The sequence below is a fragment of the Hyalella azteca genome, unplaced genomic scaffold (genome assembly GCF_000764305.2).
Source record: "Hyalella azteca isolate HAZT.00-mixed unplaced genomic scaffold, Hazt_2.0.2 contig16265, whole genome shotgun sequence".
NCBI lineage: Eukaryota > Metazoa > Arthropoda > Malacostraca > Amphipoda > Hyalellidae > Hyalella > Hyalella azteca.
The window spans coordinates 17070-34996 of NW_025946091.1; the positions used below are offsets into that span (position 1 = coordinate 17070).

Here is a 17927-nt window from a genome sequence, read left to right on the forward strand (position 1 = left end):
ATAAAATAACTTAATTAATAATACATTTATCAGCTCTAGAAAATCCCTGAAAATAATGTTGTAATGAAAGCCTATATTTTGAAAAAGTACTTATGCTAAGGTCGGTAGTAAGAAAAATATTTGCTGTATTTAAAAATTTTGCTTGCAAAAAAGTTACAGACAGGGTTTGGCTTCAAACTTCATTGATGGAATTTTCATACCTCAATCCAAAACAAAATGGCAGCCATTTCCACACAATGGTGTAATAAGGGACACCCCCTTCCCCCCCAGGGTAATACTAGACACAACCCTGAAAACCGCATTTACAGTAGAACCTTGGTTGCAGTCTCTGGTGAACAAAAAAATAGATTATGAATAAATAATTTTTATTACATTTACCTAGCTCAGCAAAATGAAAATTAACTATATTAATTGTATTATAAATTAATTAATAAAATTAACTAAACTATGATTTATTTCTCATAAATATATGATATTTGTCACTAAAATAGTTCTTTTTATTTCAGGTACCTTATGTTATAATGATCTTTTTTTGTTATAGTGAATTCACTTGACCCTATTAAAATGGTACAAAATTACAAGTTGTCCTGTAAGCTTGCAGATACAGAAGAAAGGCTATACGGCTGCTGATACAACATACAACTTGAAATAAAACTTAATTTTAAAATGTTTGAAGCATGCAGAGTGTACTCATCCATTACCAACAGTACTTCAAAGTCTGCTTCCTTTGTAGATGATGTAGATGTAGAATAAATGACATTTTCTGTGGTTTTTGCTTGTTTTTCCTTTATTGATATTTGATAATATATTACCATATCCATGGACATGCCATTCAGCATTGGCAATGACCTTGTCCACTGCAAGCTTACAGGAAGGCTTGCAATTTTGCACCATTTAAATGGGTCTTGAAAGTGAATTCACTACTGTATAGAAAAAAATCATAAGAAACATACTTGAAACAGAAAGGAATATTTTAGTGACAACTATCATATATTTTGCAGAAATAAATCATAGTTTAGGTTAATTACTTTTCATTCTATGTTGCCCCATGGACAATTCTATCTATGACATTCTTTGCACAATGTTGTGAGAACCGATGGTGCATTAACTTTTTGTCGAGTGAATTTTTTTCACCAAGCGAGGTATATGTAATCAAAATTTTTTGGTGTTAATTGATTTTTTCCTCAATTTGAGCCTTTGCTAATCAAGGTTCTACTGCAAAGCTGTTTGTAGTTGTGTCCCTTATTACCCTGGGGGGGGGTGTCCCTTATTACCCCCATCTTGCGGAAAGGCCACCATTATTTTTTTGGAATGAGTTAAGCAAATTTCATCAATCACATTTTTAAGCCAACACCTGTGTGCAACTTCTATGTAAGCAAAAATTTTTTTTTATTTATTTTTTTTTGCTACAGTCCTTAACAGAGGTATATATATACTTTTCTAAAATCTAAATTTTTGCATTTTTACACAGCTTTTTTAGAGGTAGTAAATGTATGATTTCTTAATTTGCTTTATGCTACATAGATAGTAAAAATGTTAAACTTTACGCCACTATTTTTAATTTTGCAATATTTTTATTAGTTGAGCTGCTACATTTCTACAAAATGTGGGACTACTGTCCCAATTTACCCCACCCATCCCTTATTACCCTGTTTGATGGTAGTATTATAGTTATATTCATTTTTTAATGCTTCTATAGATCTTGCTCTTTTTAGCACATTATCTAATTTATGGAAAAAAGCGCTATTGTGCTCATGTCCATCTGTCTGTCCGTAACTTCACATTTTCATAGACAAGAAAATGCGCACTCTGTCACTCACTGCAGTGAGTACTGAGATTTTTTTTATCTTTTTAATCCTGTTTTTAATTATATTTTTTATCTGTTTAATCCTGTTTTTAATTATTATCAGAAATCAATTGCTAGTACTTGTTTATAGGACATTCTTTGAAAATTTCTGTTCATGGTTGAGTGAGAGCAACCTGAACATTAGCATAATGAACAATTCACCTATTGACCGAATACAAGCACTGGACAATATTGAAAAAGACATTGCAAATGTTCTTCAATGTGCTGGTAAGTTTTAATTTCTAGAATTGTTTGGATAATAATTCACAAATTGGTAGTGTATTAATGATTTAATTTGCAGTTTAAGTCAGCCGAAAATGACTTGTGAATGCTTTTGAATGGCCATGGAAACCCATTTTTAAGCCTAATTTTTTTGTATGTTTTCAATTGTGAAATTCACAGAAAACTTGATTAATTGCTAGCACTGCAAGTTAACTGCTCTAGACTTGATTACTCATAGAGACCTGAATGCTTGATTTGTTCTTGTGCTTGAACATTCCTGAAAATTTAAATTATGATTATGTAATATTTTTGCAAGTTTAGAGCTCATATTTATAGCACAATAACTAAGGAAAATGTGTTCACTCTAATGACCATGAAGACTGCAGAAGTACAAATATCTCTATAGCATTTCACACATTTTTTTTAAATGAGAACAAAGACATATCAAGCTATTCAATCATATTGTTGAGACTTGCTGACAAATCTTAGCTAAACTTATATTCACAAGTATATTTTGTATGGATATCCACTATATTTTATAAATCATAGCTAAACTTGTATCCACAAGTAAATTTTCTAAGGATATCCTTATAATTTTTCCAGGCCAGAGTCTTGCAGAATTGAGTAAGGACAAGCCTGCCAACAAGCAGGTTGAGACCCACACGACTCAGTTCCTTAAGACCCTCACCAGCGTAGAGACGGAACTCAGCAAGCAGATCAGCTACTTGACCCAAGTGTCAACAGGTACCAAATAGTTATACAGAAGACACTACAGATGTCCTGGCATCGCCTCCAGCACATCAAGAATGAAATATCAGAGCTGGAAAGACTGAAGAATATGCACAACCATAGATGATCCCATCCTCGTTGTGACATTTTCTTCCCATCATTTATTAAGTTTCTTTTTATTTTCATCGAAACTATTTTGAATTTTTTTACTCGAGTTGTTGCTTATATATCGCCTTCAGAATATGTTTTAAAAGGAAAGTATAATAATCGTGGTTCTTCATAATAGTGTTACCACCACTTGTAAATGATTTAGTTTTGTCAAAGTTAAGAATAACTCTGTTCTGGGTTGACAGTCAAAACCTTGAATGGATCTGTCTGATCTACTAATTTATTGTAGATAGACCTGAGGGGTTTTGGTTCATTATTTGGGAACCAATACCCTTCATTTACATTAAGTATGCATCATAACTGAAGCTTCTCATTAATGTTAACTGCTTATCGCTGAAGTTCTCACTAAGACGGTAGTAATTCCACCATCAGAAGGGAATAATTTCTTTGCATTCTTCGATAATCTGTTAATTTGATGGTTTCTTCCCTATGTGTGAGTTCCATATGTAAGAAGTCAGAGCTAAATCAATTGTATATCACACTAGATAATACAATAACTATTATAATCAACTCGCCTCATTGCCTTAACTCATTATTTTAACATAACTCGACATTTGTGATGGCTGTCTTACAGAGATATAATATAATAGCAGCGTTTGGGTATCTCCACAATTCTTGCAGTGAAATCATATACGAAGTGAACTAATAAAGCACCTGCTTGGAAACACTAATATTGCTGACAATTCTCATTGGCTGAAAACGAACGGTAACATTTTAATGGCTGAGTATGTATTTTAATTCAATAAAGGGATTAGACTTGTCCTATAATTCCATCGCGCTATAGATTTATTTTTCTATCACCTTTGACTTTTTCACTTTCTTCGGGCCTCTCTTCCGATTTTTTGTCTTTTTTGACAAACTTGGAACTCCGTCTTCAATGTTTGATGCCTTAATCATGTGGCACTGCTGCGAATCTTGCGTGCAATTCTTCACAGCTTTGAGTTTCTTTTCAACAATCTGAGCTTTATCGTGACTGCATTTTGCTAGCGCAGGCGGTATTATCTTTCCATCTTCCGTTGCAGTAATTGATTTTTTGGGCCGCTTTTTCTTAATAATTCCTTCATCGCAGTTTACCTCGAGCCTTATAAGTTTCCTGTGCATAAATTTTGTTACACATTAAACATATGATGAGAGGAAGAAATTATTGTTTAGAAGAAATTCGGCCACAAGAAATATGAACTTAATAAGCCAATGCAAAACAACTTCAAAACTAAAATTGAAGAATAATTTTCACTGTTTTTTTTATCTAACGGAATTCTTAAGACGTTTTTTTGGTTAATAAAGCTTGAACGATGTCCTTGAACTTGCATTTTCATAGTAACTTATATTGTAACGTCTAAATACTGATTTTTTTATGTGAGGTAATAACGAATGATGGATTCAATATTGATATGTTATCACAAAACGCACTTGGGATTGACGTTGCGATGTTCAGCGTAGCGACTCGCCAGCGCCCCGGTAGCCAGGAGCTGTTCATCCAGAGCAACTTGCTGGCATCTTTCGCTTATGACTTCCTCCTGAAAGAATTTCAATTTTAAAATCAGTTATTGAATCTATTTGAATCGCATTAACTGATGTAAGAATCGAGCAGAAGTACGTCCTTCATAAATTCATACATAAAATATGACGTCTGATGTGAATTGATCATTAAATACTTGAATGTTAAGAGAAAGGTAAATTTTTCAAGCGGCTTTCAATCAAGGCACTCAGGGAGCGTAGCTGTTTAGCTTGCTGTTGCCACAAATTTTACTCTCAAACTAGCCCACTAACCCTGTTGCCAACGATTAGCATAAACATGCACAGCTATACTTGGCCTCAGAGCTACAGAAAAGCAAGCCGAGTGCACAAGTGGCAAGAGTGCTGCAGGCAAGTTACATTATTACCATAGCCTTTATAAGCACAAAATTTGTTTTCATCATTTATGATACATAGGGCATTTAAGGGGTAAAAACTAGTACTGTACATCATCATCCTTTACTGAAGTCAGCTTTGTCTTTATGGATTTGTCAGTTTTTTTTTTTGGTCGTGATAAGTGTGGAGGTAGGTCACGTAGGTGCATGCTGATGTTTCACGCCCATGAAGACTCCTCTTACTCCAACAGTGGTTACAAATTTGTGGCTCTGTGTATGGGTTTATACACTTAACTTTATAAGCTACTCGACTCTGTAGCATGCTTGCCTGTGGGACGATATATCGTAGTGATGTCATTGGGTAGTGCTGGCCACTTACATGCATCTCATCACTCGAATTACTTAAGAAAAAATGAACGTCACGATGTTAAATGCATATGAAAAGCAAAAAATACATATTTCATCAATTTTGGGACTCGCCTCATCAGGATGAAAGTAAGAGAAGCCATATCGACGCTGGAGTTTCCTGAGCCACGCGTCTGACACGCGCGGCAGCTCGCCGTCTTCTGAAGCTTGACGCGTCACGGTCACGTCTGGCAGGAGTTTGAGGTCGTCATCGCTGGTAGCGTTGATACGGACTTCAGAAGACGTGGTTTTTTCTGGTCCATCGCTGCTCCGAATTGTAACTCTACTGGAGTTGACAAGCAAATGAAATTGGATAAAATGGCGCACATACGGCAAACATTGTTTCGTTGGTTTTTAAATTGATTCAGTGGTCGAAATTACACTTCACTTTTATCGACCATTCTAGCCGCTAAAATATCTGAATGCGTGGAAAAACCAGTTGGTTTTTCATGTCGTAGGCAGCATGTACATAATAAATATGTTCTTTTAACCAATATAAATGAAAAGCTTCGAGCGGACATGAAGATTAATTTCATTTATGCAAATGCGACACCCGTGAACAGGCTAACGCATGTTTTTTTAGTTTACTTCGTATTTCTTACAAAGGTAAATTCGCAAGCTACATGAAATTTCTGAAAAAAAACATCAATATTAAATAATAATGATAAAGCGCTGAATAATATGCCATGTTATGCCGCTTGCCTTTCCGGATATCAGAATTTAACAGCTAGCTGCTGGTTTCGGACCCAAAACTCGCTACTGCAATTTTGGCGATCTTAATTAACCATTCAGCCACCCAGAATATAACATTGAGCACAAGTTACCTGCTCAGTATTTCAGCGGCGAGTGAAAGGACGTACGAATGACCCGAGAGAGAAGCTGAAGTTGCACCAGGCCTGATGGAGGCTGCATGCGTCACCACGTGGCTACGACCTCCTAAAAGTTGCACTTGATGGCAAATATAACAAATAGTACACAAAATAAATTGAGAACAGAAAAATAGTGCACAAAATACCATTTATAACACTTCTAGCTTTGTGATATGAAGCAACTAATAACGTTCAATTAGTATCCAAAATAATAATGAACAAATTTAATATATTCATCACCCAGAACACAAGAGGCTTTGTTACCGTCACAATATTTACCTCTCACGGCACGACAGGCTGTCTTAACGTCACAATATTTACCCCCTCACGGCACGACAGGCTGTCTTAACGTCACAATATTTACCAACGTTATGAACGTAAATATTGGCGTACAGCGATGGCAGTGGTACCATTGGAAAGAGCAGAATTCCAGCTTTCAGATGAGCACAAAAACCGGAAAAGGCCAAAATTGAAAATTTTAGGGTAGCCGGTCCCCTCAACGTCACAATATTTACCCCTCCTGGCACGACAGGCTGTCTTAACGTCACAATATTTACCCCTCACGGCACGACAGGCTCTCTTGTCACAATATTTACCTCTCACGGCACTACAGGCTCTCTTAACATCACGCAGCACAAGGTCCAACTCAGTGTCGCCAGTGACGCAGTCCACGGCCACGCTGCGATCGTCTGTCAAGATGGCGCCACTTGTCTGGTAGACGCCAGCCAAGGAAGGGTCGCACGCAGCGCTAAAACTCGACAGATCAAAGTCTTCGTCCGCTGAGGAATCGCTGTCTAATGCTCCAGCAATTGTCGACTTCATTATAGAAATAAGCAATAGATCGATAGTGATTTCAACAGGGCTGATGGCTAAATCGTTCAGGAACTTTAGTACAGAATGAAAATACAAGACACATTAATTCTAGTTATTTCACGTTCATGGAGTCTGGAGACATCTTAATTTTGTTTATTTCACGACCATAGGAGACATATTAATTTTATTAATTTAATTCCACGTCACACTAAAGTTGCTTGTACACGGGGATAGTACAGCGAATAATTTCCTCACAGCGAAACGAGTTGCTTTCGATGATACATGGCGCGGACGATATCTATTTTATTAACCGAGCGTCCATCTATACTTCTATAGAGAAATAATTGACCTATAAATCCAGGAAATAACTTGCCAGGAATGCCAACGCTGTGAACAGCAGAGCTCGGGACCCCGAGGTCGCCATCCCCGTGACGCAAGCGTCTCCCTGAGGGGTTTCTTCATTACCATTACTTCTGAGTAAATTTTCCTGGGAAGCTAAGCATAACATTTGGTACATCACCCTAACGCACACAGCGACCGACGACAATGCAGGAGAAATGACTTCAATTCGGCAATCTGTGTCAATAAATGGAATTACAGCCAGTTGAGTGCGATAACCAATGTCTTGGGTGAGCACATGCCTAACAATGCTGGTATCGGCTGAAAGATATTGTTAACGAGGGATAAATGAAAACACATTGTACGTGACAATATATTATACTGAATATCTATTAGCATTTCGTAGAGCTTTAATATCGATAAATACAAGAGACTAGCACGCGCAGGAAGCAAAACTACGCAGAAAATTACTAGTGGATCTTCACAGCAAATAGTCTGAAGGTTAACCGGTAGCGTCCTATGGATGATTATCGTATTCGGTAATCACCGTGTGCACACTCAGGCTTCATTAATCAATAGCCGACAGATGGGCAACTTAGGTAAGCTTACTTTTACTCGGCTGTCAAAAATAGTACATTCCAATGTTTTTGTCACTCAAGTATCAAGGAGACTATATACAGTTTCAATTCGAAGCCTAGGACAAGTCGCGACGTTGACAAAGAGGTCGGTGACAGAAACATGTTAGAGCCCCGCTTAAAGTAGTGACTTGTAGCTGTCATAAAGAGAACCTTGCATAGCCTAACCCATTTTATGCATGGAAAAACACTTAGCCTATCCGTCAACCAGCGGGTGACCACAACAAACTTCAATAATTAGCTTAACATCATCGCACTTGCGACGAGCGCCTTGACACGATCAATGACATTCGTCTACCCTCATCTCATGCGAAACTTTTGTACAAGCGCTGCATGAACCATTGAGCTGCAGCAAATGTCAATGGGAGGATCTGAGCTGTTGACACGAAAGATGATGGTCTTTGCAGAGACAATCCTGCTGAAAATGATAGATTTTTTGCAAGTAATAAAAACTGAAGATGAGGCACAGAAATTAGTGCAACTAGACTATTTTAACCCTTGCTAGTGAGATGCATCGTAGAACCAAATCACAATATGAGTTAATGGAGAAAATATGCTTGCGGCAGCTGCATGGTCTTATATACATAAGGAAAGTTAACAAGAGTCAATACATTAACCCTGCAGCCAGAATATGGATACGTGAAAAAAGAACTCGATGCATTCAATTGAAGATATCTACATGAAAGAAAATAGACGCACAAGAAGACAGATTTAAAAGTTTACAATTTGTCATCGCAACAGTTCACACGCTGTGTTCATGCAAAGAGGTTGAAGATCTGGATAAGGAGATGATGAATACTTCAGAAATTAGGTACGTATGCAGGAATAGGAAATAGAGACAGGAAGTGGGTGAAGAGAACTACAAAGTAATTCTTCCGACCTGCTTAGATATTGCAGAAAATGTATGGATTTAACTATAGCAAAGCATTCAAGGAGTGGCTGGTTTCACACTCGCACGCACCTCTTACTAAGAAAACGTACCAATCAAGTTGATAAACAAATTAAATAAAATCCGTTGATACAAAAACTCCAATGACGACTCCAAAAAATTATTTTGATATACACTATTGAAAACCATTCAAGAGTTGAGAAGTATCTTTTGCATCAAAAGTAAGGGAAAATTCTCAACAAAATTCTGACATTAATCAAGAAGCTTCCCGAATATACAAGTTATTTTGCCAGAACTCCTAACAATCAAACATACAGAGCAATAGGAGCTATATCATATTAACCTCTACTGATCGCAGCAAAAGTTAAAAATCTGTGACGTGGTTGCGAACAGTAGCTTTGTCATTTTTTATGCTCACAAGTCTACCTTTCTCCCGAGTGCATTACCCAAAAATCTTGAACAGCACAATAGTCATACGACGACTCGATCTTGTCTCACATCATAACACGAAAAATGCAAAATAAAATAGAAATTGGTTGGTTGCTGCTGTAATTTTTGGCCGAGCTGATGTGTCTCACGCAAAGACAAGCTGAGAGCTAACGAAGAGGCTATAGTAATGATTATTCACACATTAGCATGTTATTGCAGATACATAAACTTTATAGCCGGCATCAAATGATATAGCTGTGATTCAAAGATGAGAACTATAGACGAGCTTCACCAAATTAACTTGAAATACAGTGATCCATACAAAAAAAAGCTTGCAACAGCAAGCCAAACTTTACAGAAAAATTGACAGTGTACAGCATTGTGAGTGGAATCTTGAAGGCTGGTCGCAAATGATCAGATGAACGAATATCCGCTAACCATTATTAAATTTCTATGGCAGTGAAGCTTCAAACAATATTCAGTGCAAGCTCTTAAAAAGTTAATATATAGTACAGTAAATATTGAAAGTGATCAAGAGAACCAAATACAGGCCTCAAATACAGAAAAAAAAAAATGCGATTCGAATATCAATCCATTCATCACATAGAAAACAAAGGATGTAAAAATTCAATCCTTAACATGACTTTCAATCCAATGAAAAAATTCCTTTTGAAATTCCATAAAATAGCCATCGACTTAAGAGGATGGAGAACAAGATCATTCTTACGATTTGGTCAACTTAAACCATGAACATTTTCAATGACTGTTCTCAACATTGACGCAGGACGTAAGATTATGCAGTGAACAGTTTCACTGGTGATCGTCACCGCAGCAGAATATTGAGAACCTCAATCTATCCTCAGAAATTATCACTTCTTTCTTTTTCCTTTGGAGGTTCAGAGAAGATATATTCTTCGATGTTCTCAACGTGATTTCAATAGCACCAGTTCACATAAGTAGGCATTTGTCGAAAGGAGACTACTCCGAAGTTAGGCACTTTCATTGCCCACATAGAAAGTTCTATCATGACAGGAATTTAGCCGCAGTGCATATAATTTACAGTAATAACTTTTTTTTTTAAATATGAAAAATAAAAGATTGTGACAAGGAATATGAACCCAAGAGGGAACTCGCAGGAGATGACATTACCTGCACTCTAAAAAATGTTCCTTAAAAAAATTAGATAGTTTTAAATATCAAACAAATAATATACGGAAGGATCGAGGCGTAGGGAATGCACATCACAAAAGAAATAAAAAATCTCACAGAAAGGATCAATCTTGTCTGAATGAATAGTGTGGAATTGGTCTGCAGGTTTTGAAGTTCTCTGGTGACATGGAAGTTCTCAGGCGCGTTGAGAGGAGCTGCTGGTTGAGGCGCCAGCACTGCCCCGTTGGCTGGTGCTGATATCCGTCTGTACAGATCACTTCATTAAAGCTTTACAAGCCCATGGCTACAAATTAATTTGCTCATTTTAAACCAAAGCACATAAATTGATTACTAGGTGCTACAATATCAATAACAGAATTACCGAGAAATTAGGCAGAAGCGATAATTTCCTCCGAAAGTTGACAGAGCTGATAAATTATTATTAATTACTGCGATGAAATAAAGTACATGAGGCAGGCCATTGTACTGTATCCATCACACTCGTATACAAACAACATGAATTATTATCAATTACTGCAATGAATTAAAGTACATGAGGCACGCCATTGTACTGTATCCATCACTCTCGTATACATACAACAAAGAAGGAAGTTTTTAACACACCTCCATGGGCTGAGGGTCTTGCTGCACTCCGCTGTTCTGTGCCTCCCACTCCCGCAGCGCCTGGTCAAGGTTGTAGCGCTTGCGGTATGTAGCGAAGAATGAACGCACGTGATTCTCGGACTTATTGCCAATTATTTCTGCCAGTGCTTTGAAGTCGCGTCCATACTGACGCACACCTGGAGAAACGGAGAACATGGAATTCATTGGATCATGGTTATTGATTAACTTGATTTTAACTTCAACTCTACCCTCGAAGTTCGTTTAAAGTAGACGCCACGATAACTGCTACGTAGAATATTAATAACTTCATAGAACATGCAAAATTTGATTTATTACATGTCTTTAAATTGGAATTTGATTTAATAGCTTCCAGAAATTCATATGGTAGAGGAGTAAAAAATACGCTTGAACTTCATACTCCCACACGCGCATCAAGTATATGAACACGGTGTTACAGTTAAAGTTACCTTGAACAGCAAGAAGAAGTTCGTCGTTGCTCCACTTTGCATTGAGACGCAGAGCGGCGCATGAAGGTCGGTAGTCTGTGATACCTCCAGACGCAGCAACACGCGTTCGTAGGTAACTAAGTTCTGCTTTATTAGCTTGTACCTGCACACAATTGATAATGACAGCACACTGACTGATGAATAATGGCAATTTAATAAGCGGAGAACCTACAAAAATTTCACTCATAACTTTAATTGTCTTGCTGAGATGGCATAGTTTGACACTCGTTTCAGTAATGACAATTGAAATAATCTAACAAGTCTCATCTTGAATTGACAAGCAAAACATTCTTTACTAAAACAGCTAGCCACACCAGCATGCAATATTTTCCACACAATTACTCCTCATTATCTGACATTGAAGTATTTCATTGACAGATGTTGCGGCAACGTCATGCAGAACAACAAAATAATTGACGGAACTGACCTGCCGTTTGAGGGCAATGACTTCGTTCTCGACGCGCTTAATGATAGGATGTTGAGCGCCGTGACTTGCACTGAAAGCCGAAGGACCGACGTTGTTCTTAGAGAACACACTGCCGGAGCTGGCTATTGCCATCAGGTCCTGTATGCAATGAGATTTAGTAGTACAAACAAAGAGGTCGAAAACTCGAAAACGATAATATAAATACGTTTCGTCCACATGACCGGTACTATAGCCGTTAAGCACTAAAAATATGGGATAAAAAATAAGATTATATACATTGCTCAACGACAACTCAACATTTTGGAAGAACTTTGAGTGTAATAACACATTAAATAATATTTTGAGATGTAACACTGAGTCACTGAAATATCAAGACTGTTTATGATGAAAAAATACAGTGACTTCTAACATTATTTCTCATCGAGAACCTGGATTTGAACTTAAGTATCACCACCTTCCCTCAACCACCCAAAAACAATTGAAATGTTGCTACCGCATATGAAAAAATGAAAAGTTAGTTTTTCTAAGAGAACAACACAATATATATTGTCCAAGGATTTGCAGTTTTTAGGACCTTCTATTTAATAAGCAAAGAGGACACTATGTGAAAACGTTCAAATTTATGAAGATATTTAACCCATTAAACACAAAGGCTGAGAGTAACTCACCTCATTTTTGCCGTTGCCAAGGGCGGACTGGGCAGCTAACTGGGCGGCATGTTTCTTGCAATGTTTATCAAGGAGGGAATTTTTTTGACGGGTTTTCTTCCACAAGTAATAATATTTGACAAGCTGAGCAATACTTTTGTCAGGCAACTGAAATAAGGTTACATGATAATCATTAGCACTTGAATAATAATTCAATAAGTAATTATGAATTCATCATAATTCATCCACAATAAAGAGTTTTGCATTAATTATAAGAAAAGTTTGATATTTTGCTCACCATACTTTTATTACAGATGCAAAAAAGATAGCAAATACCTACTCTCTTCCTAGTCTTCATGCTACAATAAATAAGACTAAAAAAACTATAGAAATGGATCTTTTATTCCTGTCTTTCTGCAGCGGATCACATAATAACCCTTCCACTCTGATGGCTACAAATTGACGGTGGTTGGGAATATTAAATGGAAATATTAGATACACAAAGACATAATAAAAGATGTGGTCATGAAACACAAGTCCTGTACATACAAGATAATTATAATGAATGATTAGATATATCAGATCATTGTAATACAAGCAATTTTATTAGGCATCCATTGACTTGCAAGTTTCATAGTGTATATTTAATTATAACGAAATTAGTCAACATCTTCTTTTTCACCATTCATGGTTCAATGCAGGGCCGGGAAAACCATATAGAAAAAAATTTCAAGCATGAAGCAAGAAATGGGGTAACTCACCATCTGCCTTATCCTGGTGAATGTCTTGCCATGGAACATGAATGCTTGCTCAAAGAGAACCTTGTCTTCAGTCGTCCACTCGTCAGGCAATGGAGTGAAATTAGCGAGGTCAGAAGTGGCTCTCTCGAGATCATGTCTGTGCCAGAAGAGCATACCAAGCGCTTGCTCGGCATTATATCCATATTTGTCTTTGGCTAGCCATAGGTACTCCTCCACTGCAAGACAGAAGAAATCTTTGCAAATCTTGTTATCTAAGCTAAAATTATGGCAAATCTTGTTATTTAAGCCAAAACTGTTGTAAATCTTGTTAGCTAAGCCATAATCATTGTAAATCTGGTTTGCTAAGCCAAAATCATTGTAAATCTTGTTAGCTAAGCCAAATTTATAGTAAATTTTGTTATCTAAGCCAAAATCATGATAAATCTTATCTAAGCCAAAATCATGGTAAATCTTGTTATCTAAGCCAAATGGCAAGTAGTTTATATGGCAAAAACAGCCAAAAAAAAAAGAAACAGTAACAAGAATGCTTGATATGAAGAGAAACATTATTGAGAAAAATTATATTGAACACAAGGTAAGAGAGAATGAATCCCTTGCAATGTTGGAAATAAAAAACATCTTGCGGGTACCTTGAGGAGAAAAATAAAATCATTTACAACATGAAAAGCACCAAGAACACAAAGAACAGTGCTTGTAATAAATATATTCAAATGATAAAATTATGTTCTTATTCAAATTTTTAGTGATTTCATTCATTAGGTTATGTTGAGAATTTTATGTACGTATGCAAAAGAAACCACCCTGATAGAAGTTTCAAACATTACTTTTATCTAAACAACTTCACAAGAGTCTTGACTATTCATAATTTTGTTATATGCCTGAAGTTTAGCATGCTGTCCCCCCAGTCAGGTGAATTACTTAAATTTCAAGACCCAAGTGAGACTAAAAACTCACATTGATGTTCATACAGCGAGGAGTTGGGAGCCCAAACCAGCTGAGCTCTCTCAGGACATCGTTCCAGCTGCTCATCTGCAAAACAAAGTAACATGTATACATTGATTATATTATTTCTTTCTGTAGCAATTATGGACACAAAGAATTGTGATATAACTTATGAAAAAAATTGTCATTTTGATGAAGTAGATTTTGTTTGGAGACTTCCACTTTTTACAGCTTATTCTTAATTGAATAGAGTTTTATGTACAATTTTTTACAGAGTATTTTGTTTTTAGTGACAAGTGGCAAGGTTACCGTACTGCATGTAAGGCTGTATGTACTGCGTCTGCATGTACTGCATGTAAGGCTGTATGTACTGCGTCTGCATGTACTGCATGTAAGGCTGTATGTACTGCGTCTGCATGTACTGCGTGTAAGGCTGTATGTAGTGTGTCTGCATGCACTGCATGTGAGGCTGTATGTACTGCATCTGCATGTACTGCATGTAAGGCTGTACGTACTGTGTCTGCATGTACTGCATGTAAGGCTGTATGTACTGTGTCTGCATGTACTGCATGTAAGGCTGTATGTACTGTGTCTGCCTGTACTGCCAGGTAGCTACATAAATACCACTTGAGAGAATAGATACATACCACTTGAATGAAGAAGTTCAGGTATTTCTGCCTGGTATGCTTTGCCAACTCTTTTAGGGGCTTCTGTAAGGAAATAATTTGGATTGTAGGTACTATGATTATAAGGCACATGAAATGTACTGATTACTGAAGAATTAAAAAAATGAGTCCTATCACAAAATGATACTTTAAACTTATGCTAAATCTTTTTCTAACTTTGGTAGTACTAATGGTAGCCTACCAACCTTTTTGGTAAATTTTATGTTTGAATGGATTAGGCTATAGTCAAATTATTACCTATGTGAAAAGAATTGAATTCATCCAAGGAGTAGCTAATCTGTTAATGCAGTATGCACTTATAGGTACTTATTTATTATTCATTGACTTCCATTTCATTTGACATTTTTCAGCATCTGTTTCAGTGTTTGGGTCACTTTGAAGCTGGGTACATTACACATAGACATAGGTACCTAATTTGAACTCAGTAATGTTAATTAATTGCTGCAAGTAAGCAATTGAAAGCCACACCAGAACAAAATTAATGGTGAGAATGAATCATTCAGCAAATTGGGATGAAATTGTTTAAAATAAAAAATATTAGTCATTCGTCGTTACTTGAGCGATGGCATCACTAGTCCCAAGAGATCTATCAAGCTAAAATTTTTTAGAGATACTACAATGACCTTCAATAAACGCATGCAATAGATTTAATTGAAATTGTGCCCATACCTTCAAATGAAAAGTTCAGTAAAATGCATTGATTAAATATCAAAGTTCATGATATTCCTAAGAACTCACCGTCTTTCTCAGCATCTTCTCCAGCTCCAGCAGCTGGGGTCGAGGAGCTAACTGCTGTTAAATGCCCATTACTACCAATAATCGAGTGGGCATTTGTCCCACTACGATTTTTCTTCTCGTCTTTAAGCTCCCCTGCACTTTTATTATTAGCTGACACCATGTTTGTGTTTGGAACAAAATTATTTTACGCTCATAGCCCAGCTCAACAGTCAACACCACGATCGTCGGCCGTCGCCTTCGTCTGACTTCCTCATCCAAGTGCAGTTGTATCGAGTCTCGACGGTAGGTTCGGCTTGTAGGTCACGATTACGATCTTTAACACTCACGTCTTCCCTCAATTTGAACTAAATTTACCACCCATGTTAGATTTCTAGATTGTATCTCATAAATGGAGTATTTTTATTTCATTAAATTTCTAGAAATTTAATATACAAACTAAAAATATTTTATTCTAAAAACGACGGTAACAGCACATAATCGTTTGATCAACAAACGCGCTGTAGGGTGATGCATATTAGAAAATAATTATACTATTCCAGTTACCGTGAAACTTAACTTATTTGGGACTAAACGTAGGTCGTAAATGTCCATATAAAAATAAATTTAAGTAATTTTTTTTATGTTGTGCATTTCAATATATCAAAGTCATGGCGCTTCAGAGGCATGGTTGGGTATTTGAGGAACCGTGTCATCTCGTCTATGATTACAACAATTTCCTCCGATTAAATCGAGAAATTATTTTTCTGTTATAAATAAATGGATATTTCTGACTCAAGTATGGTTTGTAGGTACAAATTTGTCCTGCTTGATTAGAATTAATGCATATGACAATTCAAAACCTAGCCAAATCTTGGCCAGGAATTGTTTTTCACAATAAATGTTACCCAATGCTAATACAATTGAGCTATTAATGCTTATTGGACCAATTATTTCTGTGAACATGACTTCATAGAAGACTCCAGTCAATAAAGATTTTATCTAAAACTATTTCTCGTGGAGACAACTCAAGAATCGGCGACCGGCCACATCAGGCCTACTATTTAGCGCCGACACTAAGATAAAACGCACGTGGCATGCTTGACCACTCATGTTGAGTTTTCCATGCTTGACCTCTTCATGGAACATTTGGTTCTTTCTCAACAAGTCAGAGCAGCAATAAATATAATTATCTACCTCATTTTTAAACTCGACTGGAACAATAACGGCGACGAAACTCAGTTTATTTTTCCCAGGCACGCATGCGCACACGAAACTCCTGCAATTCATACGAGTTCCTAGATGCAGAAGCGATGAAGCAGTTGTTAGTTGCTGTCGTGCGCCCGAACCCAGAGTTTGGAAACGTTTTGTGGTCACCGAGATTTTAAAAGGACAAAAATTTAATACAGAATGTTCAAAGATGTGCAACAAGGATAATTCCAGGCATGAAGGGCAAGTCCAATGAAGAAAGATTATGAAGCTTCCAATCCTCAGTTATCGACGTCTGCGTGGGGACCTCATTGAAGTATACACGTATACTCATGTCATGGTTTATACAAGGTCCCCGAAGGATTACTGGAATTTGAAACAAGAACCAACACCAGGGGCCACGGTTATAAACTAAAAACTGCGTTGTAACACATCCATGCGACAACATTTCTTCTCGCTTAGAGTCACCGACATGTGGAACAGCCTCCCTGATAGCATCGTTGGCGCTCCGAGTATGAACGCGTTCAAGAACAGACTAGATAAAGCTATGGAAAAATATATGTTCAGATTTGAAATGCCTAGCTCCTTATCGAACCCAGTGGAAGTCTAGTAGCTATTTCAAACTATCGTCAGTCATGAAAAGATCCGGTCAAGTGACATGATTTTAGATCTGTGAACAAGACACGAAAAGTACAAAAATCTGCGACAGGCCACATCAGGCCTACACTGCAGCGCCGACATCACTATGTTATGTTAATTGAAGATGGGTGAAATTTTCAAATACTCACCGCACATTTGGTTTTATTTGATATTACGCACGGATACTTGAACATCGATTGATCCTTCATTTGCCGATATAATAAATAAATTGAAGCTCATATTTAACTGAATTTCGAATTTCATTGAAGTTGAAACTCGTTCAAAAGACTCGCTTGCCTCCTAAATGCGACATTAAAACAATGAAGATTTGATAGGAAAATATATTTAAAAAGCATCACAGTACATCAAGTTAGTCTGAAGATTCTATACTTAGAGTGATTGTTAACAGGATGCTACCAAAATCTAGCA

General features: G+C 36.9%; 3 protein-coding genes across 4 annotated transcripts; 1 reads left to right on the forward strand and 2 right to left on the reverse strand.

Moving 5' to 3' along the window:
* The first annotated feature begins 1872 nt into the window (after positions 1-1872).
* LOC108671059 (mediator of RNA polymerase II transcription subunit 11-like) lies at positions 1873-3214 on the forward strand. The gene is given in 3 exon segments (XM_018158542.2): positions 1873-2074; positions 2672-2812; positions 2815-3214. Coding segments are annotated over 3 exon segments (330 nt in total). The 5' UTR covers positions 1873-1995; the 3' UTR covers positions 2925-3214.
* Positions 3215-3223: 9 nt separating this feature from the next.
* On the reverse strand, positions 3224-7089 carry LOC108671058. 2 transcript variants are annotated; one of them, XM_018158541.2, is made up of 5 exons: positions 6686-7089; positions 6045-6156; positions 5296-5506; positions 4376-4482; positions 3224-4058 (listed from the first exon to the last, which is right to left on the reverse strand). In XM_018158541.2, exons 1-5 carry the CDS (start codon positions 6909-6911, stop codon positions 3752-3754), a joined length of 963 nt encoding a protein of 320 aa, XP_018014030.1. In that variant the 5' UTR covers positions 6912-7089; the 3' UTR covers positions 3224-3751. The 2 variants fall into 2 exon arrangements, with proteins under 2 accessions (XP_018014030.1, XP_047740790.1); XM_047884834.1 differs by having other exon boundaries at positions 6045-6168.
* Positions 7090-7600: 511 nt separating this feature from the next.
* LOC108671055 (REST corepressor 1) lies at positions 7601-15935 on the reverse strand. The gene is made up of 9 exons (XM_018158539.2): positions 15675-15935; positions 14898-14960; positions 14263-14337; positions 13309-13523; positions 12569-12715; positions 11901-12038; positions 11435-11576; positions 10968-11143; positions 7601-10608 (listed from the first exon to the last, which is right to left on the reverse strand). Exons 1-9 carry the CDS (start codon positions 15832-15834, stop codon positions 10540-10542), a joined length of 1185 nt encoding a protein of 394 aa, XP_018014028.1. The 5' UTR covers positions 15835-15935; the 3' UTR covers positions 7601-10539.
* Between the last annotated feature and the right edge of the window lie 1992 nt (positions 15936-17927).

Coding starts and splice junctions, on each gene's coding strand:
- LOC108671058 (XM_047884834.1), bottom strand. CDS start 6,911: ATGAAGTCGACAATTGCTGGAGCATTAGACAGCGATTCCTCAGCGGAC. Junction 6,169..6,685: donor AGCCTGTAGTGCCGTGAGAG/GTAAATATTGTG, acceptor TTTGCCATCAAG/TGCAACTTTTAGGAGGTCGT. Junction 4,483..5,295: donor CTTACTTTCATCCTGATGAG/GCGAGTCCCAAA, acceptor AAATTCTTTCAG/GAGGAAGTCATAAGCGAAAG.
- LOC108671055 (XM_018158539.2), bottom strand. CDS start 15,834: ATGGTGTCAGCTAATAATAAAAGTGCAGGGGAGCTTAAAGACGAGAAG. Junction 12,716..13,308: donor TCACCAGGATAAGGCAGATG/GTGAGTTACCCC, acceptor ACCTTATTTCAG/TTGCCTGACAAAAGTATTGC. Junction 11,144..11,434: donor ACTTCTTCTTGCTGTTCAAG/GTAACTTTAACT, acceptor CCGTTTCTCCAG/GTGTGCGTCAGTATGGACGC.